We start from the raw sequence: 22,806 nt of genomic DNA on the forward strand, positions 1-22,806 counted from the left end.
CGTTTCGGAAGATGCTGGAGCCAGCCGGTGCTCCGAGGGCCGGAGCGGGGCGGCCGCCGGCGCTCGGGGTTGTGCAAACAGCGCGGCGGGGACGGGCCCGGAGGCAGGCGGCTGCGGCCAACGCAGACAAGCGCTGCAATTTGCTGGCGCAGCAGATCGGTGGCCGGACCCGGGACGTCGCCAGCTCCCCTGGAGCCCGGCCTGGAGCCCCGGCGAGTCCATGAGCGCGGGATCCCCCGCGGGGCTGGCGCTGGCCCTTCCCGGGCTGCTGCAGGGGCACCAGCCTGGGCTCGGGAACCGATTTCACTAAATACACGTACATATATATAAATATATATACACACACATGTGCATGTGGCTGAGCTGCTGCCCAGCTCGGCAGGACGTCCGCTTCCAGGGTTTGCTCCTCCCGGCACGCTGGCACCGGCCTTCCCGCGGCTCCTCCGGCTCCCCAGGCCGGGCTGAGCCTCCTCACACCCCGGCCCCAGCCAAAATGCTGGAAAAAACCTTTTCCCCCCCAAAACAGTGTCCTCCCTGGTCTCCCCCCAGCTGTTTCTGGGAACCGGGTGAGCGTCGCTCCGGCGGAGCCGTGACGGCCGGGCTGCCCACAGCGGCTGCAGCAACCTGCTCCCTCCTTCCCCGACGTCCGCACGGCCGGACACGTCCGGGGGCCGGAGGTGCCCGGGGATGCTCGGCGGGTGCCCGCGGCCGCGGGAGGGTTGTTCTTGCATTTCCAAACTCGTTTCACGCAATTAGAGCGGGGAGAGGAAAACAGCCGGCTGGGAACGCTTGCACTTTTGTTAAAAATCAGAAGCGTTGGCATCGTTTTCAGATGACGCCCCGTGCGCAGAGCCCAAGCCACCGCTGCCGTGGGGCATCACCGGCCGCGGCAGAGCGGCTCCTCGCACCGAAACCGCCGACCCGGCCGGGCCGGGACCTGGGTTCGTTACAAAACGGCTGGAACCGGCCCCGAGGACCTCGGCCAAGGGCTGTGCTTCCAGGAAGCCTGGGACAGGCTTTGGAAACCGCGAGCAGCTCAGAGAATTGTTTGTTTTTTCCTGAATCAGGTGGTTTTGGCTGAACTATCTCCGCAGCGTCCAGGCCAATGCTTCGGCTGCGTTTCACGGGAAAAGGGCTTTCAATGAACTGAAAATTCCCAGTGCCGAAGATGGAGCTTGGAGCCGGGCCGGTTCCCTGTTCCAAAATCACTAGGTTTGAGCTGGGGGGAGCAATTATTGCCCCCATCACCCGGAAAGCAAACAAACCCTCTTTTTTTGCTGTTGGGAGTTTTGCAAAATGGAGGTGGATTTCACAAGCGGGCGAGGGGAGAAGCGTGTGCCTGGGGGGACGGGACTGGGACCGGGCCCGGGACCGCGCTGGCGCCGGGGCGGCCGCCCGGCTCCTCCGGCGCAGCAGAGCTCCCGCGCTGCCATTTGGAGCCAAAACACTTGAATTTTCATATTCCCTTTGTGCTTATAGCTGTTTTCATGAAAAATCATTGTAATACAGGCAGCGGATTAAAGCGGGGCTTGTTCGCAGGTTGCATAAGCGAGCTCCGGGTCCCAGGGGCCGGGATCTTGCGGGCCCTGAGCAGCCACAGAAGTAATTAAGTGTTTAATGAAAACAGCTCTGCAAGAACCAGCTCCTCTGCCCTTATTTATGGCTCCCAGCTGATGGGCAGGACGGACGGTGTCGTGCTGGGGCCCCTTGCTGGCCGCAGCCCGCACTGCACCGGGTCTCATCCTGCACGTCCCATGCCCCGGTGCAGGATGCGGCGGTCGCCCCATGCCCCCGTGCAGCGTGCGGCGGTGCCCGGGCAGCACCCGAGGAGCCATTCCTAAAGGACGTCGAGGTCTCCGTGGGAATGGGGCTGGATTCGGAGCAGCCCAGGGATGCACGAGCCCACGGGCCAGGCTCGGTGCTGGGCTCTGCGGGACCCGGGCTGCACGGGGGGACAGCGGGGGCCGAGCCCAAACCGAGCAGAGATCACGGCTCTCTGCAGCAGCTCTGGGTTTGCTGTAAAAACGCACGCCGCACGCGGAGCCACGTCTCCAAAACGAGCCCCCCCGCCCAGGACGCGAGGCCGCGGGGAGCTCGGGGGCGACTGAGCGGCGGCTGCTGCCTCCCGCCGCCGCTTCCCCCGGCGGAGCCTCCCTCCCGTCCCGGGAACGCACGCACGCAGACCCGGGCTGAGAAAACCTTTAGCTTCTCTCAGCGAAGCCGGGTGCTCCCCCCTCCCCGATACAGCAGGTCTCAGGAACTCATAAAGTTATTTTTATCGTTGCCAAAGAGCTGTTTCGCTTGGACGCCGTTTCAAAGTCTCGCTGGAGGATAGTGACTTTTTCCTTATGTACAGCGCATACATACACTTGGCAGCTTAAAAGAGCAGAGTAGCATATTTCAATTGCTAAAATCTCCGTGTCTGTGGCGAGATAAATGATCCACCGGTTTTATTGAAAATACCCTTAAGCAGGGTTTGTTAGCACACAGCCCCAAATTAAAACAATATAGTGGTGCAAGGAAAGCAGGGGGGAGGCGAGGAGATTACATGTTAGACTGGAGCAGCTCTACCCCACTCTGACATTACAGCAAGAGCTAAATCTTCAGCTGGTGTAAATCACAGCAGCCCCGGCTTCCACGAGGCCACGCCAATTTACGTCATCTGAGGATCTGGCCCAAATTCATGAAAACCACGTCCAAAACCCCAGTGTTTTACTGTCATGAAAATGTCAGCATTTACTTCTCAGCTTATCTCAGCGCATGTAGGTTGAGCTAGTTTGTAACCCTGCTTTGCAAAAAAGGGCAGGAGAATTTACCAGCACCTGGCAAAAATACGCTGCTCTGACATTTCCGCCTTTGGATGTTTCCTGCTCTTTCAGGAAAGCAGGATTCTCCAGCAGGGTCTAGTGATTTCTATATGCTTTGATTTGCAAAACTGCCGTGCGATGCAGGTCTGTCTTCGAGGTGGAGAGTCGGCTCCCTGCCTCCGACAGACCTTCCCTCTCTTGCCGGGTTGGGGGGGGGCTCAAAGGCTGCTTCTCCGAAGGGGGGCTCGGCTCCCCCAGACGTGCCTCAGGTTGGACACCCAAAGTCAAGGCACCCCCGTTACTGGTAGGAACCTCGGCCAGAGTATTTCAGTGCTCCGTGGAGAAAAGGAAAGCGTGCATGCCAGGTGAGCGAGCCAGCAGTTTCGTAAGGCAAGCCCAGCTTTCCCTCACATGCCTCCGCTCCCGGGCCAGGCACAGCTTTCCGCACGGTGGGATCCTGATGCGTTCGCCATCGTCGTGAATGCTTCCATATGATCCCTCACGGAGGCCTTGAAGGAGCATCTGATCCCACCAGAAGCTTCCAAGAACTGAGCAGTGAGTATGAAACCTTTAACCGAAACTCCTGACATGACAGTATGTAACAAAAAAATATAAATATGAGCTGTTGCCAAAATGCAACCCAGAAGCAGTAAAAAGTGAGGAACCGTCTCAGCAGCACGTGGGCAGCCGCTAGCCCTGAGCTCTCCCAGGGTTTGTCCTCTACGGGCCTGGCAGAAGGTTGCTGACAAAGTCGATCACAAGAGACGCTGGCTGCACCGTGTCGTACTCTGCAAACAGGTGACAGAGATTCTCCGAATCTGTCTGGCTTTTGGCCACAAACCCAAAGATTCTTTGAAAAAGAAGAGAGAGTCTCATTAAGTTTGCATTCAGGAATCCAAGGGAATATGCTTAAACTAGCCCCAGCCACAAAGCAAAATCCCAGCTCCCATAACTCTGCCTTGGCCTGTTCCCCGATCACGTTTGCTTGGAAGGAAAACAATTGGGAGAAGTATTTCTGGCAAGGCCTTCCCGACTGTAAAAAGTTTCTTGAACGCAAGGTAGAGCCACATATCAACCGACTGCCTGAGTCCAGAGCAAACAAGTAACTCTGGGAAGGCTGAAGGATTCGGAAGGGCACTTTCTATTTAAGGGGACACAGAGAACATTGGGCATAATCTCAGCCCCGCATCTAAACCCCCAGAGCAAAGACTCCGTAACCTTCTCTCCTTCGTTCCACAACTCTTCCAGCCACCACGTTAACGTCTGTTGCATCCCCTGCTCATGTTTAAGCCTCAGTTCTTTGCTGCTTCTGCGAAGGTTTGCAGTGCTTCCCACCCAAGAGCCAAGGCTGAATCAAAGCAGCCGCCTCCCTCCCAGGCTTCCATCGTCGTGCTTACGTTAGGGGGTCCTCGTGCAAGCCTTACCTTGAGGCCCTGCAGTACTTCTGCCACCTGAAGGAAGAACAGAGTTGGGTTTGTTCAGAACAGGGATATTTAACTCATTCAACTAGCTGCAAAGTCAGCGTTTATATTTAGCTACAAAACGGGCAGGTTAAGCCCGGGGCGGGGGGGGGACTGCACATCTGGGTGCCTGGGAATTTGAGCGGCGCGGGAGACCGGAGCGGCACCTCCCAGCGCGGATGCTCGGCCCCGGGCCGCGCTCGGCCCCGCGGGCATCGCCCTGCTCTCGCCGGCGGGGAGCCACGGCTCGACGAGCGCCGCTCCGCAACGGCTTTCACGCCCGTCATCGCTCTCAGCCCCAGAGCTGTGAACTCACTTTCTGCTTTCAGGATCCATCCCGCAGAACCGGACGGCAGCCAGGGGATAGTGTCGTCTGAAAAACAGCCTGCGAGGGGAGAGGAGGAGAGCGCGGCGTGAGAAAAGGAAAGCGCTTGGACAGGGCTGCTGGGAGAGACAGACATCTGCGAAGCCGAGTTGCTGCTGAGCCCTCGGGGCTGCCGGGCGGGGGGCGCGGACCCCCCTCCCCAGGGCTGGCTCCGCGCTGGCCGCTGGCAGGCTGCACGCCGTTCTCGCGCTCAGCCTCCTCCTGCCTCCCGCTGCTGCAAGACCACTGAAATGTTGCCACTGACTTCACTTAAGGCAGGATCATGCCCCGTGCTGTAAAAACAAGGGGTCAAGTACATCCTGAATTACAACGTGGATTTGTCCCGGCAGGCCAGTTTTTCTTGATACGCTGCAAATCAGCGAGTTGGCAGAGTAACAGGCAAGAGGAGAGCTGTGCTCGGATGTGAGGATTCAAGAACCAGCTGCATTCTCACAAGACGTTTAACTTTCCCCTGTTCCCTCCCACCGGGGTCTTGGCCCAGGTGAGCCCTCGGCCGCGGCACCGGACGGCGAGCACCGCAGAACCGCGCTGCGCGTCCCCAGCGCCGCGCTTACTTTCGCTGGATGTCCGTCAGCGTGATGCCCTGCTCGGTGGCTTTGAAGTGCACGAGGGTGGGCGTGGGCAGCGTCTCCAGCTCGAAGGTGGAGGAGATGGCTTTCTGGATGGCCGGGGCTCCCGTGAGCGTCTCCACGTTCACCGAGTTGAGGTACAAGACGTTGCACACTGCAAGGACAGCCCAGAGCCGAGGTTAGCAGCACAGGGGCCCACAGCCCCCCCGGACATCACCCAGCTTCTCTCTGCTCCGGATACATGCAGCGCCTAGCACAAAAGTACTGAGTCCAGAACCAGGTCCCAGGCATCGTCATGCAGAGCTGGACACATTTTGGAGGGTCAGATAAAAAGTAAAGATTTGGTGACTCAGAAATATTTCACAAATTTATTTTGGTTTACTTTAATTCTTTGCACTAATTGTTTTCAAAGTCAAAATGTCACACTCGGATTTTTTTCCCCTGTTTATTACATATTTCCTTTAATGAAAAGCAGAAATACTCCAAGCTGACTAACTGTTCAAGCCCAACCTAAAACATGACATTTCGGGCTGACTGAAATGTTTAAAGGACTGTTCTGGGTCAAACTAAACTTTTCAGCTTGCCAACTTATTTTCCAGAATTTCCAGCAAAACAAAGCGGTTTCTGATTCCCACGATTATGCCGTGACCCAGTCAGCGCTGTCTCCTCCCCATCACTCTCTGCTCTCACCTGGAGCCCACCCACCGCAGAACACGGGCTCTGGACACCAGGGTAGCGTTTCTGAGCATCTCCCACAAGGTCCCACAGCGGTGTAACCAAACAGTGGCTTTAAAGAGCTCCAGACAGGACTATTCCCATCCTAGAGACTCCAGATGTTCAAAACCTATCAGCTAGACAAAGTCAGGAATGGCTTAGAAAATCAGGGGACACTGATAATCGGAAAAGTTCAGGGTCTTTTATCAGGCTTGGGAAGTCAAGAAGTGTCTTTTCAAGCCTGAAGCTCTAGCTAGGGGCGATTCAACTGCTCTTTGGTGAAGGGACCCTGACCCTTTCCTCACCAGCGGTTTTCTTCAGCAGGGACACCGCCGATGCTGGAGCACAGTCAGGGCTACTTTCTCCGTCGGCAAGGTCTGCACAAACGACAAGCAGAAGCACTGATGTCCACGGTGACACTCCTTTCCACGCAAGGGCTAGGACTACGGGAATTGCAGGCTTTTAGAGAGGCAGTTAATTTAATTGTCCTCCATCCCCCTCTTCCACGGCTCTGTTCATCTCCGATGCCCCCGCTCCCCCCCTCTGCCCTCCCTCCCCGACGCGCCCGGCTGACCACCCTCCATCCCCAGCAGAAGCAGGTCACTGTCTCACACTCGGGTCAGGACCTGCGGTTCCCCGCTCCGTCCGCAGCCAGAGCAATCGGCCGCGTTTCCGCCCACCCTTCCCACGGGCGCCCCGGCCGCTCAGCCCTCTCCCGCCGCCGGACCACGCGCTGCGATCGGCTCGCCCCGCGCTCTCCATCCCCAGGCGCAGGCCGGGAGGGACTGCTTCGAGCGGCTCTCCCGCCGGTGACGCCCCGCTGCTGCCCTCCGCTGCGGGCACCTACCGCGGGCGGGGATGCTGAGCTTGCAGGGCAGCGCCAGCGGCGTGATGGCGTGCTGGTACACGAAGGCGGACAGGCTCCCTGCAACGCAGAACCGCCCGCTCAGCAAGGGCCCCGGTGCCGACCGCTGCACCCCAGCCCGGGCGCGCCCAGCCAGCCCGCTGCGAGGCTGCACAGGGCTCTGCTCCGGGCTGATGCCTCGAGGGGCTTTCGAGAGGCACCTGAGGGAACGGCCGGGCTGCTCCCGGGGCGGCACCGTCCTTACCGAAATACAGCTCCTCGCTGGCTCCTTTCAAGTGCACCCCTTTGGCGGAGGACTCGATGAGGAAGTGCCGGACGAGCTCACTGCTGTCGTCGCCTGCAAGCGAGACTGAAGACTCTCAGCACCAGCTCTGCCGCGGCCGTTTCCCCCCGCCCTCCCCTGCCCGCGCCGGGGTCACGGGCAGAGGCAGCGCACAGCACTGCTGCCCCGCGGCATCCGCTGCGCCGGGGCTCTTCGTGGGCAGGAGCGGCGCGGGGCTGCCGCGCGGGGATGAGGGGGCACGCACCGATCCCGGCTCTAGCCTCTGCCACAGAACAAGAGTCCTGCCGCTTTTTAGCTTGCCTAAACGCCGCACAGTTCAGCCGGTTTCATTTAACACCGTTTCATTTCACACCACCTTTGTGAGTGAATCCCTGTACCTGTCTGGCTGCCGGACGGAGAGACCAGGACCTTCATCGCCAGTCCAAAAGAGCCCCGGTACGACGTGCTGTCTCGCACAATGAACGTGCCTGGCTCCTTGTCCTTCAGCAGCTGGATAGCTGTCAAAGCACAGGCAGGGACTGAGCCAAGCAAAACAGGTGGAACCTCCCCTGCTTGCACTCAGCATCCTGCCGATGCTCTCGATGGGAGCCATTCCTTGGCAGCAGCGAGGAATAATCAGGAGAGGCTGCCGAGCACTCCCACGTCCCTCGCGCAGGTACAGGCTGCAGTGCCACGGCACCGTGCAGCTCCGCAGCGGCTGGCGGCCCGCCGCCTGCAAGGGCAGCTCGAGCACAGAGTGCTTTCGGTCGCAGGGGCCCTGGCTCACCCCTGCAGGTCCCCTGTCCCCAGGGGCTCAGGGACTTGGACTCCGGGAACTGCAGAACAGAGCCAGCCCCTTTCAGAGCCATGTTGATTAATGCACGGTTACAAAAGCAGGCCGAGCTTTCCCGGCCCTGGGGGGTACAGACGGAGCCGTGGCGCAGCTCGCGTCTCTAAGCTTTCCATCTTGACTAGTGAGCGGATCTCTCCATGCCCACCAGCTCCCAGGACGTTTTTCATTGCCATCATCGAGTCACTGCAGGAGCTCAGTAGCACTGGTAGGAGCTGAACTATCTACCGCAGAGAAGCAAACTCCACTCCGAGGAATAGGCAGTAATCCTGCCGACTTGCAGAGAGCAAGGGCAATATGGGATTATCCCCACAAAGACGCTCGTGTTACCTTGTTCCCTGGTTATGCTTGGCTTGAACCAGTATTTCGATGTGTCCATCACAAACTTCATGGTTGGTTGCCCATCTCTGAGGGGACCTGCAAGAGATGTAACTCCTTCAAGCAGAGCAAGGAACACGGATCCTCTTCACAGAGAGACAGGGGTTGTGTGTCAGGGATGTAAACCCTGAAGACCTTGGCAGCAGACATCACTGAGGAGAACAGAACCCTAACAAAGACGTTTCTCTTTCAAGCTGGCCAAGGTTGAAGTGTTTCTTCAATCCTTTCGATCAGAGCTTCCTCCCTGCTACTCGGGATAATTCATTCTGCACATAATCATCTTCCTTGGGATGCTGTGACAGAGCTGAGCGGCAGCACGTGAAGTCCCCTGGCAGTACCAGTCTGCCCAACCCTACAGAAGTCCACTGGACCATGGTGATTTACACCAGCTCAGGATCCGACCCATGAGGGTCCCAGTTAAAACACTCGGCCCTGACAGCTGCCTCTGCTCACCTCCCCCAGCGAACAAGAGCCCTGTTGTTTGCTCTTGAATGGAGGACCTTACAAACTTTGGATTTCTCTCGATGTCCTCCAGAGCAAACGGGAACCCTAACCCCTCCTCCCCGCACGTTCTGGCTCCCCCAACAAGTATGAAATGACGACGTTACGGTCCCTGTTCTCAGTGGCTATAAAGGAGCATATCTGCACCTCCTTCAGTGGGACCAGGACACTTCTGCCTGCTGAACATTTGCCCGAGGATCTCGATGGGGGAAACAACACGGCTGGTTCGGGTTCCTCCACCCCGAGAGCGGCCCTGCGGCAGGGAGATGACTTACTGTCGGAGACGCAGGAGAGCACCGGCGCGGACAACGCGTTGTTCAGGCCACCGAGCCCAGGGGATGGAGCGCAGCTGGGAGTGGGGCTCTGCTTCGCCGAGGCTGCAGAGCCTCTGGGCAGCCGAGGAGACGCGTCTCCCTGCTCCAGGCAGCCGTTCACCAGCAGCACTGGGATGTCAGCTGCGGAGTTGAGGATGGAAGGGGGGCAGCTGCTGGCCTGGCCCTTCTGGGATGGGGACATACTGGCTTTGGTGGAGTGGGCTGACCTGGGCTGCAGGGAGCCCAGGCCAAAGGCTTCTCCAGCGTGGGATCTGACGCTTGGGGAAGATGGGTAGGGGCTGCCAAGGGCCCCCGCGGGGGACGGGCAGTCAGCCGAGCGGCCGGCAGCGGGGTGAGCGTCCGAATCATCGTTGAGGAGCGAGTGGGTGCTGCTGCAAGAGGAAGACACAGAGCAGAAGGCAATTGGCAGGAGCCGTTTAGTCAGGATGTAACGCACAGACCGCCCCAGAGGCTGCAGCCACAAGGGGAGCTCAGCCTGCTTAACGTTAACTCCTGCCCCGAGGAGGAAGGCCCCGGACAACAGGACTGGGGGTAGCTGTCCCGCGCCCCTTTCATCTCCCATCACCAGACCCGGGCGGAGACGCAAGGCTGCATTTACCTTCCCAGGACGTAGCTGGTGTCCGAGCCGGGACTGGTGGACAGCAGGGAGCTGGTCCTTTGCTGTCCCCTCACGGCGTGCCAGGGCTTCAGCAAATTGTCCGAGCCCGGCGACGTGCCGAGGAGAGCGCTCGGGCCGTAGGAGATGCTGTCCCTCTGCCCAGCACCGCACCGCTGGGGCACGGCGATGCCCTCCGAGGCCTTGCCGCAGGTCGGGGGGGCAGCGCAGCTTGGGGCGCCTGCCCGGGGGCTCTCGGGCCCGGGGGGGCTCGAGAAGACCACGCTGCCGCTCGTGCTGTAGTTGCCTCTGAGCCCCCCTTTTTGGGGCAGGAAGCCGCTGCCTCGCGGGGACCTCGAGAACGGCGTGGCGGACGGGCTCGGGGAGCCCTGCAGCCGCTCGGGACACTGCGCTCTAGCTGCCGTCATCTCGATGTATTTGAAGTCTGGGGGAAGAAGCAGGAGGTCTGAGTCAGGTCCGTTCGCTAAGCTCCGTGGGGGACACGTCTCTATTCTTGCTATTAATTCTGGCTCCGGTTTGCAGCCCCTGCAGGAAGGGGGGGGGGGGGGGGGGCGCTCGCCCGGCGCGTGGCCCTGCGGCCGCTTCCACCGCGGCGGGGCGGCTCGGCTGCCTTTCCCGGCGGACCGCGGTGCTTCGTGGGGAAGACTGGCGCGGCCCAGCGCCGGGCTTTCATTAAGCCGCTACAAGGGCTGATTTCTTCACCGATACCAAGTCACAGCGACCCACCCCAGCGCTGGCAGGCGCTGCGGGAGGACGGGTTAGGTACGGTCATGTCTGACCGCGCCGAACCCCCTTGCAGGGATGACGCGGCCGGCGCCTGCCGGGACCTGCAGCGAGCGGCGGGTGTTTCCTCCGGCAGCAGCTCTGTTCGTACCTGACTCAAGAGAAAAACATCTGGCTGCTGCCTCGAGGGATTACATCAGATTCGGAGGATGCCCGAGGCGGCCGGCGCTTCCCGGGGCAAGCGCGTGTCCCTGCTCACCCGTTCAAGGCCCTAAGGCTGGCTGGGCGGATGAGCGCAGGGCCAGCGTCACCTGGCCCCAGGCACAGCTGGACGTCCCCGCCGCGGCCGTGGGGTCACGTGGGACCAGGGCAACCGCGGGGCTTTGGCTGTCGGGTAAGGGACCAGGTGTGCCAAGAGCGAGCGCATAGCCCAGCACGGGGGCCGGCTCTCTCCCTCCCCCCGTTCCCGCCTGTGGAGCCCCTTCAGCAGCAAAACCGTTTCCCAGGCAGTTTCTGTGCCCATGTTTTGCTGTGCGTTTCCTCCTGCTATTTATTCCACGCGTGCTCGGGGCAGGCACGGCACCTCCGAGCCCTCTTTCTTGCAGTCCCCTAAAAGGTAACACGTGAGGGAGCGTGGAGCATGCCTTGCTCGCAGACCTTCAACCAAAGCTCCCAGGCCTTCAACCAAAGCTCGCAGACCGCACACGGGGGCTGGCTCCCGCACCCAGGTTTCTGCCGCACATCAGCCCCGGGAGGCACCACCTCCACGGAGCCGGCCCCGCTCGCAGAGCCGCGCCGTGCCCCGTTCCCCGGAGCCAAGCTGCAGGGCAGGGACCAGCGCTCCCGCCTGCCGCATGGGGCTTTGGACGCCCCTGTTGCTGCAACGGAGGCTTGCGGCGGAAAGATGATGAGCTAAACTAAGCTATAGGCCGCAGTATCAAATATAACACTGGGACCCTCCTCCAAAAAGGGGCCATTTGTCTCCCACAGATGCACTAGGCTCGGAGGACTTAGGTCTAAAGCCGAGCTCTGGAGGCCGTGCTCAGGCTCACTGATTTTAAGCCGAGAGGGAAATGTCATGATTGGTTCCGGCTTCCCTGCAGAGATTTTCACCTACCAGTTCCCTGAACAAGGCCATAAATTCTCGCTGAGCTGGAAGGTGCCTTTTAGAAAGAGACTCTCAGCTTTGATTTAAGGACTTGCAGCAACGGCAAATTCACCTCCTCCCCAGGGAAGTTGTTCCAGTGGTTAATCACCTTCACCGCTAAAACTGTGCGCCTTATTTCTAGTCTGAACATGTCCAGCTTTGTTTTCAGCTCCTGGATCCTGTTCTGCCGTGGAATTCATGAAGGTTTCTTGCTCTCACTCTTAAAGGTGTTTGTTGGAGAGGGAAAACTTTTTTGCTTCATCAATTAAAAACCGATATTAAAAATCTTGAGTTTCCTTGCAGTTAATTGTATAGGCCTAAATCCTGCCCTAGAACCTACAGTTAGGAGCATCCAGCCTGGGGAGAGCAGCTAACTGCGCACTGCCAAGCACTGCAGTCCCTGCGAGGAACAACCAGACCTCTGGGGCATGGGTTTGATGACTAGGAAGAGCACAAGCCTGTACAAAAGTTACTCTTTGAGGCACTTCTCCAAGCCAGCCTGAGTGCAGGACTGAACTGGCACGGCCAGCTGACAGCCACGGAGGAACCCAGCTAAGCCAGGACCGGTGGTCTCGGTGGGGACGCAGCGGGACCATGCACTGGGAAGGAATCAGAGCTGCAGCCTTCCCGGTCCCACACCCTTACTGCCTTGGAAAGCCAACAGCAGCTCCTTCAAAGCCCATCCTTGTGCAGGCTCATGGACCACGTGGTTCTGGTATCAGCGTGCAAAGCCCTCGTAACAAGATCTCGGCCGGATACTTTTGTCAATATCTCCCTCAAAAGGGGAAAGAAATGCGTCTTTTAATTGCCCTTTATAGAAATAACTGAAAAGTATCTGTGCACTGGGCTAACATGGCCCTTTGCCTCGAGTTGAGGCTTTTGCTTATCAGATGTGGTTAAGCCTTAAATATTTGCTCAGGATCTTGGCACTTCTTTCAACATCAAGGCGTGGCAGAAGTCCCACAAATACTAAGTCTGACTCTCACGCAAGCTGAGAGGACTGCTCTCCTCTCCTCAAAGCACGGTTAGTACCAGGGGTAATTTGTCTTGTATAACCACAGCACCTAGTACGCAAACTCTCCCTTGATGGAAAACTTAAAAGCCCTCGGCACATTTTGCACCAGACAAGAACAAAAGCCTGCTCGGGGACTCTCTGGGCGCCATCCGTCTCCTACCAGCCTTCACATCCACTGGCTGCGTTTTGCAGGGAACTCTCCCATCAGCTCCTCCTGCTCTTTCCTTTAAAGTAATTCACTAAAAGACAATGGATTTGCAGCCAAAATGGGGTGGGGTGGCAAATAAACATATACACATCCAAATATATACACACCCAGATGTCAGTTCCACACTTGGAGCCAGATTTTCACAATCGCTTGCACACTCACTGCCTGCTGAGCCCCTCAGGAATCCAGCCTTTGAGAGCGATGCCTAGGAGAGCGGCACCTAAATGTCTCTAAGAACCAGCCTGAGGAGCCAGGAGCTGAACTTGCACTTTGTCACAGTGCTTTATCTGCAAGGCCACCCCCTTCCGTCTCAGGGAAGCTGGACGCACGTACACCGTTTGCTCCAGAAATGCCCAAGCCCAGCTGCGTGCTCCCGCTGCTGAGACCTCCATGCTCCCCGGCTCCTCCTTATCCGCCTCCTTGTCCATGCATCAGTAAACTCACACCTGCCGGGGCTACAGCTCAGTGCACTTTAAGACGTACACCATGTCCTCCTCCAGCCCCACGTTCCTCATGTAGAAGCTTTCGTAAGGGCTCAGGGAGAACAGAGTTTGTTTCATGCTTTTAATATCCTGCCGTTTGACCCTCCTCTGGAACGAGGTCTGGGGACGGATTTTCGAGGTGTTTTGGTATCTGAAGATGCAGACAGGCAGTAAGGATTTTCAGAAGCACCGAGCCTGAATCTTCAGGCACCTACTCCCGTCAGAGATCTATTCTGCAGTAGCTGGTGCACCACAAGACGTGCTGCAGCCTGCAACACAGTCTGCTTTGCGTTGCTTTGTGCACAGTGCATTGGCCAGCTAACACACTGCGAAGAGTGGCAGGCAAGAAGAGCTTGGGCCAAAAGCAGCACATGTAGCACAGCTCTGGATTGCAGAAGCGTTGCCGAGGGTTCACGTAAGGCACCCGGGGACGAGAGCAGAAAGAGGGGCTGGTACGTCCTGATGACGCTCAGCATCGCGAATGCCAGGTATGCTGCTGGAGGAGTGTACAAGCCCTGCGAAAGGAATCTCCCTTGCAAAATCATTGGGAACATTTAAATTGAAGAGTTGTGTAACGATCAGCACCTTAGCCCAGGGCTTTGGAAACCTGGCTTCAAATCCTTGTGCTTTCCCAGGTCAAGTATGACCCCGGGAAAGGCTCCAGTGCCCTTTCGTAGAACTGGGGCTCTGCTGTGAGGTTAAACACGTTACAGACGTTACAGGCGGAGGTCAGCGCCTGTCTCTAGTCATTCATGGTAATAACTCGGATTAGAGGTTTTCAGAGAGCTACGAGTCTAATTTCTCTTGAGAAACACTCTCTCCACACACACGCAAACAAATACCAGATTGAATTAAGGGCTCTTCTCCCCATGCCTTTTCGCTCCTGCTGAGCTAGCTGGACACGAGACATTTCAAAACTAACGAGACCAGGGCCACCTCAGCACACTAGTTAGGCAGGAGGGCAATCAGCCTGGATGCACGATCGACTCGCCTGCTCCTTCGTGTCAATCCCCTGTGAAACATCAGCCCCACAGGGGAGGAGGGGGGATGTCATCAAGGCCCTATTTCCAGGCCTTCACGAGTGCACAGGACCTCACTCTGCGTGCACCGCTCTGCGCCTGGTGTCGGACAGCATCACTCCTTGCACTTTACCGAGGTGAACGGTCTTTACTACGAGCTATGCTGGCTCTGCTAAAGGAGGATGATTTTTTGTCTCACCTATTGCCTCCGGATCTTGCCTGTTGGTCGCAACAAGGTCACTCTGAGCAGCAGGTTGGACAGCATCCTTCACCGGCTTGCACGCGAGTGGCTGAAAGGTTGGATCGATTTCCAGGATCAGCTGGTTGAGACTTTCTATCGATATATCCAAGGTGGGAGACACCAGGGGAGCACCAGGATCCACGGCGGTGTCCTCCTCCTTGGGCTGACAAGGCACGTGGGGTGTCTGCCGGGAGGCATCCTGCTGCCCCTTCCCTTGAGCGTGGGAGGCCGCGTGTTCGAAGGCAGGGAGCGTTCGGTACAGCCCTCCGTGGGGAAGCAGACGCGCCTCGGCTCGCCCCGCGGCGGACGGGTCAGCCCAGCCATCCGTTGAGTAGTAGGAGCAGTCCGTCCGCAGCGCCGAGCAGCCCGGGTACCCCGCCGGGCGCAAGCTTTGGCTTTCCTCCTGCGATGCGACACACACGGTCTGCCCAACCCGCAGCACGTGGTTTGGTATGACCTGGGACATTTTTCCTTTCTGGTTGGACAACTTAGAGTCCGAAGGAAACCTCCTCCTCCTCCTCCACCTTGTCTTTAGGATATGTTTGCCACGCGCCTTTCACTCCCAGGGACCTCAGACCCTTTCTTCAATCCGGCGTCTCAAGCAGAAGAAGAATCTAAGGAATGCAGAGAGGAACGGTTACACGGGCATGCTCAGACCTCAGCGGAAAAGTCTCAGAAAGGGGATTTGCAGTGCAAACCTGGAATTCAGCTCCTAAGAAAAGGAGCCATTCTGCACTTTCTTTCCTGCTCAGTTCCAGCCCTCTGCTCCCGGCGTCACTGCGCATTTGGGCGAGCGCAAGGAGCACTAATCTGCAACAGCTCCTCAGGATGCAGAGGCCTAAAAGCTACGTTCTGCTTTACTTGCACAGTGCTATTTTCTTGGTTAAGGATGAAACAAAGCGTCAGTCTAACAACTTTTGAATGGGATCCTGGCGCTCGGGAGCAGCCCGAGCAGGCAACGGCAGGCAGCGAGCCCCAAGCCGCGCAGGGCAGACTTGCAGCCGGCCAGAGAGACAGAGCTGCCTGCCAGAGCGATGTTCTGCGAGTGGGTGTTAGTTTAATCCGAGCCTTGTACTTTGCTGGTACAAAGCGAGCTGAGCCCGGGAACGCCGCGTATGCGCCTGCGCTCCCAGGCCAGGTGCTGTTTGAGGGATCTGATTGCTATTAAATTTTGCATACTCTCTGCTTTCAGTTTAGACTTAAATTATTATTTAATTCACCATCTAAAAAACCAAAAGCAAGCCAGCACAGCAGAAGGCACGTTTCCTGGGGGGTTTCTGGGTGCGAGGTCTCCTGGTATCACTCGGAGGCGGAGGAAGTTCTCCAGCGGCGTTAGGGAACCGAGCAGCTTCCCCCGAACTGAGGTTCTCCCTCGCGCCCATCCCCAGGCACACACGACGGACGGCTGCCTTCAGGCGAAACCGGCTACCGTCACATGCACGGGGGGAACCGAGCTGATTGATCTCAAGGTGAAGAAAATAACTCTGGTTTCCCTCGGCACCCGCTGTGACAGCCCAAACCCAGTGTTTCGCTGCTTGGTGACGTGGAAGTCAAGCGAGTTCCCGCGGTCCCCGGGTCGTCCCTGGGATGTCCCCCCCGCTCCGGCCCCGGGGAAGGGTGGCACGGGCTGCAGGCGCGGACCCGCCGGCTGCACGGGGACGACCGATCCCACCCATCGGTGGGGACCGCGGGACCCCCGGGGACCAGAGCCGCGGGATCCCCGACACGAGTTAATCCTGCAGCTCAGGGCCGGCTTTTTCACATCCTGCGCAGCTCTCCGTGTGTAACACACACAAACAGTGGGCTACGCTCGCTGAAATATTTGTCCTTTCCTGCATCGGTCTAGAATGACGGACTTATTTACTTGGCTATCTCGGATTGATTAACTATCGAGTCAGAGGATTAGGAAGGAGACGCGCTGGTCTCGGGCGGCTGCCAGCGCGGCGGTGGGCGGAGGGCAGCGGGGCCGGCGGGCGCCTACGTCATGTCTGGTAAGCGGTGACTAACTGCCACGCCGGGGCTGAGCTGCTAGCGAGACGAGACTCTGCAACAGGATGGCTTTGCCCTCCGCGGATTATATAACCCCGCACAAAGCGATCCTCCTCCTGCATAAAGAGACGCCCCAGAACAGAGCAGACTCGCGAAGATCAGGGAATTATGAGCAAAACGCTGCTGCTGTCTGCTGCTCGCGGCGCGTGGCACCGAGCTTGGCTGCTGATCGTGACTCACACCAAGTCGCACACGCAGAAGGGCTGGGAGGGGTTTTAAGGTCTCGAGAAGTGAGCAAATACTTCAAACCCATTTGGCTTCTTCCCAGCCAGGGACCCCGCTGCGTCTCCCGGGTCTCTGATGTATCTTATTTACGCGACCGGCGGGCAGGGCAGCGCAAAGGGTCGGCAGCGGCGATGTACCCTGCACGCAGCTGGGCTGCGGAGAGGAAAGCACCTCCGAGACCCAGCTCTGACGCCTTTAATTGGAAATCAGACAGGCACAAGGCGTCTCTGACTGTAACGAACGCTGATTAACGCTGCAGACGGCAACGAGACGCCGACCGGCGGCTACCCGAGGCTGAGCCCCGCTGCCCGCGCCGGGGCCGTGCTCGCCGAGCTGGGGCTGTCCCGGCGCCGGGGGACGGAGGGGCCAGCGGCTTCGCAGCTGCACAGCGCGGTGTCTTCCCGGCCCGCTGCACCGCTTCCAGCACCTGGTAGTTGCTCGTCCTCAGCATTTCTGGGGTCTGACCTAAAGGACGCAGCAGCGGGCCAGGACCCGAGTTCCCCTTCCCCGCGGCGGCCTTAGCGCAGCCGGGCGTTTACCCGTTCCTCACTTCCAAACTTGGAACGTGCGTCTGCCGTGGCACCCCTGGCACCGGCACCCTGAGAAGCGCAACACGGTACAAGATTTGCAGGGAGCATTTGTTAAATAAAAAAAGGAGACTCACTCCAGGTCAAAAACACGAGCTAGATGGAGTGAAAATTGGATTCTTCCCTGGGGAGAGGAATTGCCTGGCTCCAGTCAGCACCCGCAAGACAAGGCTGGTTTCAATTTAAGTAGGTCCAGAATAACGTGCAGCACGCATGAACCCGGACTGCCGGGGCTCCCAGGAGCACGCACGCAACAGCGTCCCTCCTCTGCTGTGCTGCTGCCCGGCGTCTTTCATCTTTCTCGTGTCTGATGCTGCCAGAATTAACCTCCAAACCTCATTTCTCCTCCCTTCCCCTCAGGTAGGGAGGGTTCGCACACAGACTCCTAACAGGATTCGAGACTCGGCTGCAGGCTCTTCTGGGAGGAAGAACAGGGGAGGAGAAGGGCCTGGGCATACGCGGTTAATCACAGCAGGGCCATTAGCCATCGGCACGGTGCAGCCCTAGGACAAGCGCTGCCCGCAGACGTCGGGACTTCCCGAATCAGCGGCACCAGCGCCCTCGCGCACGGCCCGGCGCGTGCCCACCTCTGTCCCGGTGCGCGGGGCCGCGCTCGGGCTGCGGCTCGGGGACGGCCAGCGCGGCCCGGGCAGCCGAAGCCCGTGTGAGGCAGGGAGGCGGCGGCACGGCCAAGCACGGTGCCCTTCGCTCCGGGAGCCGGCGGCGCAGCCGGCTCGGCAGCAGCAGCGCGCGGGGCAGCGGCAACCCCCCGTGCCGCCCCGCGGGGCTTGGCTCGCGAGCTCGGGCTGCCGGGGGTCACCGCTCGGCGCGGAAACACCGGGGCAAAGAGCAGTGCTGTTTGGGCTGAGACCCAGCTAGCAGCACCAGGAGGAATGGAAATAAGCTGGGCACAAGCACATGCAGACTGGAAATTACAGAGTCTCTGATTTCTGGAAACAGACTCTGGAACAGAATTTCCCCTAGGACTAAGGGGACAAACATGCCACAGCTTGCGGACGGAGACGGAGGCGCTCGTAAAGGCTCTTTGTGCAGCGGGTGCCTGCTCCCCCGAGACCAGGGCGAGCGGGGCTGAGCCCCCGCGCACCCCCAGTGCCGGTGCTCCGCTCTGCCCCCGGCCCGGCCCCCCAGCACCAGCTCCGACCAGCCAAGGGGCCGGGCCGGGGTCTGCATCTGGGACGGCGCGCGCGGCCGCGGCCGGTACCGCCCGGGGTCTGGAGCGGGCAGGCCGGGTGCGGGGAGGCGCAGGTGCCGCGGGGCCAGGGCTGGGCCCGGCACACCCCGGCCGCTCGACAACCGCCTGCGCAGCGCGCACGGGGCTGCCACATCACCGGGACGCGCCGAGCGCGGCCTGCCCTCCCCCCAGCGCGCCAGGCGCGGCCCCGGCCACGTGCAGCCGAGCCCCACGCGCTCCGCGGGGAGCAAAGTCCCGCGACCCACGGCCTCCCCCGCCCCGCTCCGGGGTTTCCGCTGGAGCAAGGCGGCCCTCCGGCACGCGCCGCGTCCCCCCGTCCTGGCTTCCCCCAGGCTCCAGCAGATCGGGCGCGGTACCAGCAATGCCGAAAACGCTGCGTTAAAGAATAGCGCTCTACGTGGCAGCTGCCCGCGCGGAGCCCTGGCTGCTCCCGCACGGGTGTCTGGAGCCGCGACACAGACCTGCTCCCTGTCTGAGCAGCGACCTCACAACAGCGAGACCACGACAGTCGCCGGCTGCCAAGTCTGGGCTGTTCTGCCCCGAAACGCGAGCCCTGGGAGCCTCCACGGGTCTCTCACACACCCACTGGCCAGGAGGAGAGGAACGAGCCGCGAGGACACCCAGCATTTAGAGAGCTCATTACACCCGTTTTCATCGTTAAGAGGGCTGCTCTGCTCGGTGACTTGCCGAGATTAGCAGGGTGTGTTGATGAAGTCAGGGAAAACAGTTGCCATGGTTACGCTGTGTTTTGCCTGCAGAGCGCCGAGAGCAGCGGTATCGCATAGCAAATATTAATATACCTCCAGCTCTCGGGGCGTCCGGCACCTGGAGCGGGAGGCAGCCGGGGCGCGAGGAGGGGCCGCGCTCCGGGCCGTCGGGGGACAAGGGTGTCTGCCAGACAAAGCCCTCCCTCCCTCGCTCAAACGAGTGATTAAAAAGTTCAGCGGCAAAAAGAAGCCCTTACGAAATTCCAGACAGCATCGCTCGCTCTCGATATTCGATCGGTCCCCGGAGCCCCGCGACGGGGGCAGGACCGGTGCGATCATTACAAAAGGAGCTCTTTCTGCTCCGTGCACGCCGATGCAATGCTGAAGACTTTTAGCAACAGAAGCCATCCTGCCCCGGCGATCGCACTGCGAACAACCCGAACGACTTGTTTGTTTAGCAACATTTCAGACTTCTGGAAGAGGTCTCCCGGGCTTTGGATGTGGAGGATTACTAGTAATGTTGAAATCGCTGCTCCACTGCCTTCCCTCCCACTGCCACGCTCCCTCCTCTCCCAGGAGGCTCCTTCCTTCGGCAAAAGCTCCCCCGAGCGCCAGACGCAGCCCAGCTGCCGCAGCAGGGCCCGGGGCCCTTCACGGCCACCAGCCGCGGGAGAGCCAGGAGGGTTTGCTCTCCGCTCTCGGCGAGGTTAGCAGCGGACCCAGGAAGCTCGGGGAGGTGAAAGCAAGGAGAGCATCCCTGGAAGAGGAGTTATGGTCAGAAATAGACGTAATTAGCTAATCCTAGGAATGTTTAAAATGAGTTACTGGAACTTGAGACTTTCTAAACGTCCTAACAAGCTCCCTGGAGCATCAGCCTGGATTCTTCCCTTCCGAGACCACGGGCAGTTCTCACCTCAGTCCCCACGTGGGGCTGTTTCCAGCGGTATTAGGTCAAAAATTGCAGCATGAGGGAAGCTGTCTCCTCGCATTTCTGGGGTGCCAAGGCAAGGGACAGGATGGGAACTGCCGCACAGAGGGGTCTGCAGACCCCGAAACATTGCAGGAGCAGGCCGTAGGCACGTCTCCTGCGGTCGTCCCACTGAGACGGCGCAGTGCTGCATCCTTTGGTGTCTAAACAAACCCAGACTTTGGAGCCTGCAGTCACCACCTTTCACTTTCCTCTCGACTCATTCTCAAACCAAGGGCTTGAAACCTTCTGAAAGCAGCAAGCCATGCTCCACGCTCCCCTCTTGGGTCCGAGGGACAAAAAGCACAAATACCCCGGGGGGGGAGCAGATACTCTCCCTCCCCTCTTCAGACCTCCATCATCACACCCATACGGCTTCTCTGCAACCATCCCGACGCTCTGCTGGGCTGTCCTGATCCAAGGACAGACCCTCAGGACGCTGGGTCCGGTTTAACAGCACCTCGTGACACCGACCTGCCCGAGCCGAGTCACGGCGCCTACTTCTTCCTTGCTGGTTTCCAGCGGCTTGAGAAAGTACGGTCCGACCGGAATTTGAGTAATGCGCAGCTAGCTGATTTTCCTCCCGAGCCCGGTATGAACCGCTCCCTGCAGCTAATCAGACTTCGTGCTGCCACACAGCATTTTTATTGCCTTGAGCTTTCCCGGCACTGTCGCGGCGCAGCCTCCCCGGCACGCCGGGCACACGCGCTCGCACACGCGCTCGCACACGCGCACGGCCGGTGCCTCGCTGCCACGGGCTACCCAGACCTGGGCAGAGTGGATGGGGTACCGCTGTACTGCTTGGAAACGTTAAACAGGCTTCAAGCTCTGGGTGAATAAGGAAGATAATTGCTAACAAAATAAACCCCAGAGATTACCGAGGAGAGTCCAAACCGTAGCCTCAGCAGTAAGCATAAAACCATACCATTTCTAACACAACATCCAACAGCCCTCCCCACCCAGATTAAACACCACTTGGTCACTTCGCAAGCCAGCAGTATTGTTCAGGCAGGAACAACCACATCTTGGCGTATTTGAGGTTTCTGCAGCAGATTTCTCCCAAGGCACAAGAATAATCACCAGCTAAATGCAAAGCAGCAGCAGAAGAAAGAGAAGTGATGGAAGAGAAGAGAGGAATGGAAACAACTTGCAAACAACATTAGCCTGGAAGACTGAAGGAAAAAAGGGACCTGAAAAAGACATTGAAAAGGCAAAGACGGCCATTAAAACCAGCTCTAGTAGGTACCTGAGCTGCAGTTGCTCGTTCCCCTCTCCAGCACACAGCTGTTGCTGCAATACCTCTAGCAGCACCTTGATCTCATAAAATCAGCACAGGGGTGAGTCTGTGCAAGGTCTGGGTCCTCCGGGAGCCTTGGCTTTAACAGGAGCCCGGTCCCTCCCACCTGGGCTGAGCTCTGCCTGGCCGCCCCTCCGTGCGCAGGGTGGGGCCAGCCCAGGCCAGGTGCAAGGCGAGAGGGAAGACCCAGGCGCGGGCACACGAGAGCCGGAGCCGCCGGTGAGGGGCCGGAGGCACCGCGTGCCGCCCCCGGAGCACGCTGGCATGGGGGGCTCTCGGCACGGGGCTGCGCGGCCGGGCGAAGGAAGCCACCGCGGCAGCGAGAGGGTTGTGCGGCTCCCCCCGTGCCCCCGCCCCGCCGACACGCAGGTGCTGGCTCGGCACTGCCGTGCCCCAGAAAATAACAGCAACAAGACACCTCGGAGGGGCTTTGATGCTCTCCTAGGGAAGACCTGGGAGACGAGACTGCTTGCAGTCATCGGTATCACAGAGGCCAACGTCATTAAACCCCGGGGACGGCTGCCGTAGCACGGAGGCACAGCGGAGAGGCCACGAGCTTCCCGGTGCTGAGCTGCTGAGCGCCGGGCGCAGGCTCACCCAAAGCCCAGCCCTGAACGCCCAAGCCCCGGGGGGACTCTGCCGCCAGCCCGTTAGCAGCCGAGGACCAGCAGTACAGGACCATTTCTGATCCCCCCCACCGTCAGCACGTCACACTCGTTCCCCTCTCCCAGCCACCCCGTTTCTGCAGACCCAGAAGCGCTGGGCTGGAACAAGATTGCGGGAAGGGCACTGCTGGGATCTGTGCAGGCCACGCTGCGACCCTGCCCGCGGGAAGCATTGCTGCGGCAGGCTTTGAGGGTGTGCTTCAGCTGCAGGCAGGTGCAACAGTTCCAAAGGGCTGATTTTCAGCTGGTGCAGGCAGAGGTAACTCTGCTCAGAGGAGCTAAGCGAGAGCATTAGATCACGGTTTCTCTCCTCCCCAGATGAGGTATCTATTGCTCCCTGGTGCAGAGGGCACCAAGTAGACCTAGGCCAGGAGGAACGATTTGAGAGTTGCACCTTAGCCCTTCATCACCGCCTCTGTGGCAAAGGTGCTATCAGCGAGACTTGTGTACTTGCATGCAAAGGGAAACAAATGTTCTCCCTCATGTCTAGCTAAAGGGCAGCAGTAAACTTCTGGGGCT

General features: G+C 59.2%; 1 protein-coding gene across 4 annotated transcripts; it reads right to left on the reverse strand.

Annotated features, from left to right (window-relative positions):
• Positions 1–2,433: 2,433 nt before the first annotated feature.
• TNS4 (tensin 4) lies at positions 2,434–21,688 on the reverse strand. 4 transcript variants are annotated; one of them, XM_026116332.2, is made up of 13 exons: positions 21,572–21,688; positions 14,536–15,191; positions 9,725–10,166; positions 9,067–9,497; positions 8,243–8,329; positions 7,461–7,580; positions 7,045–7,137; positions 6,783–6,860; positions 6,241–6,312; positions 5,207–5,375; positions 4,584–4,652; positions 4,232–4,258; positions 2,434–3,657 (listed from the first exon to the last, which is right to left on the reverse strand). In XM_026116332.2, the coding sequence occupies exons 2-13, from the start codon at positions 15,041–15,043 to the stop codon at positions 3,528–3,530; spliced, it is 2,226 nt and encodes a 741-aa protein (XP_025972117.2). In that variant the 5' UTR covers positions 15,044–15,191; positions 21,572–21,688; the 3' UTR covers positions 2,434–3,527. The 4 variants fall into 4 exon arrangements, with proteins under 4 accessions (XP_025972117.2, XP_064380815.1, XP_064380816.1 ...); XM_064524745.1 differs by having other exon boundaries at positions 6,241–6,378; XM_064524746.1 differs by lacking the exon at positions 21,572–21,688 and adding an exon at positions 19,113–19,282 and having other exon boundaries at positions 6,241–6,378.
• Positions 21,689–22,806: the final 1,118 nt, after the last annotated feature.

Source organism: Dromaius novaehollandiae, chromosome 22 (genome assembly GCF_036370855.1).
Source record: "Dromaius novaehollandiae isolate bDroNov1 chromosome 22, bDroNov1.hap1, whole genome shotgun sequence".
NCBI lineage: Eukaryota > Metazoa > Chordata > Aves > Casuariiformes > Dromaiidae > Dromaius > Dromaius novaehollandiae.

Coding starts and splice junctions, on each gene's coding strand:
- TNS4 (XM_064524745.1), bottom strand. CDS start 15,043: ATGTCCCAGGTCATACCAAACCACGTGCTGCGGGTTGGGCAGACCGTG. Junction 8,330..9,066: donor GCTCTCCTGCGTCTCCGACA/GTAAGTCATCTC, acceptor CATCTCTTGCAG/GTCCCCTCAGAGATGGGCAA. Junction 7,581..8,242: donor AAGCATAACCAGGGAACAAG/GTAACACGAGCG, acceptor GTGCTTTGACAG/CTATCCAGCTGCTGAAGGAC.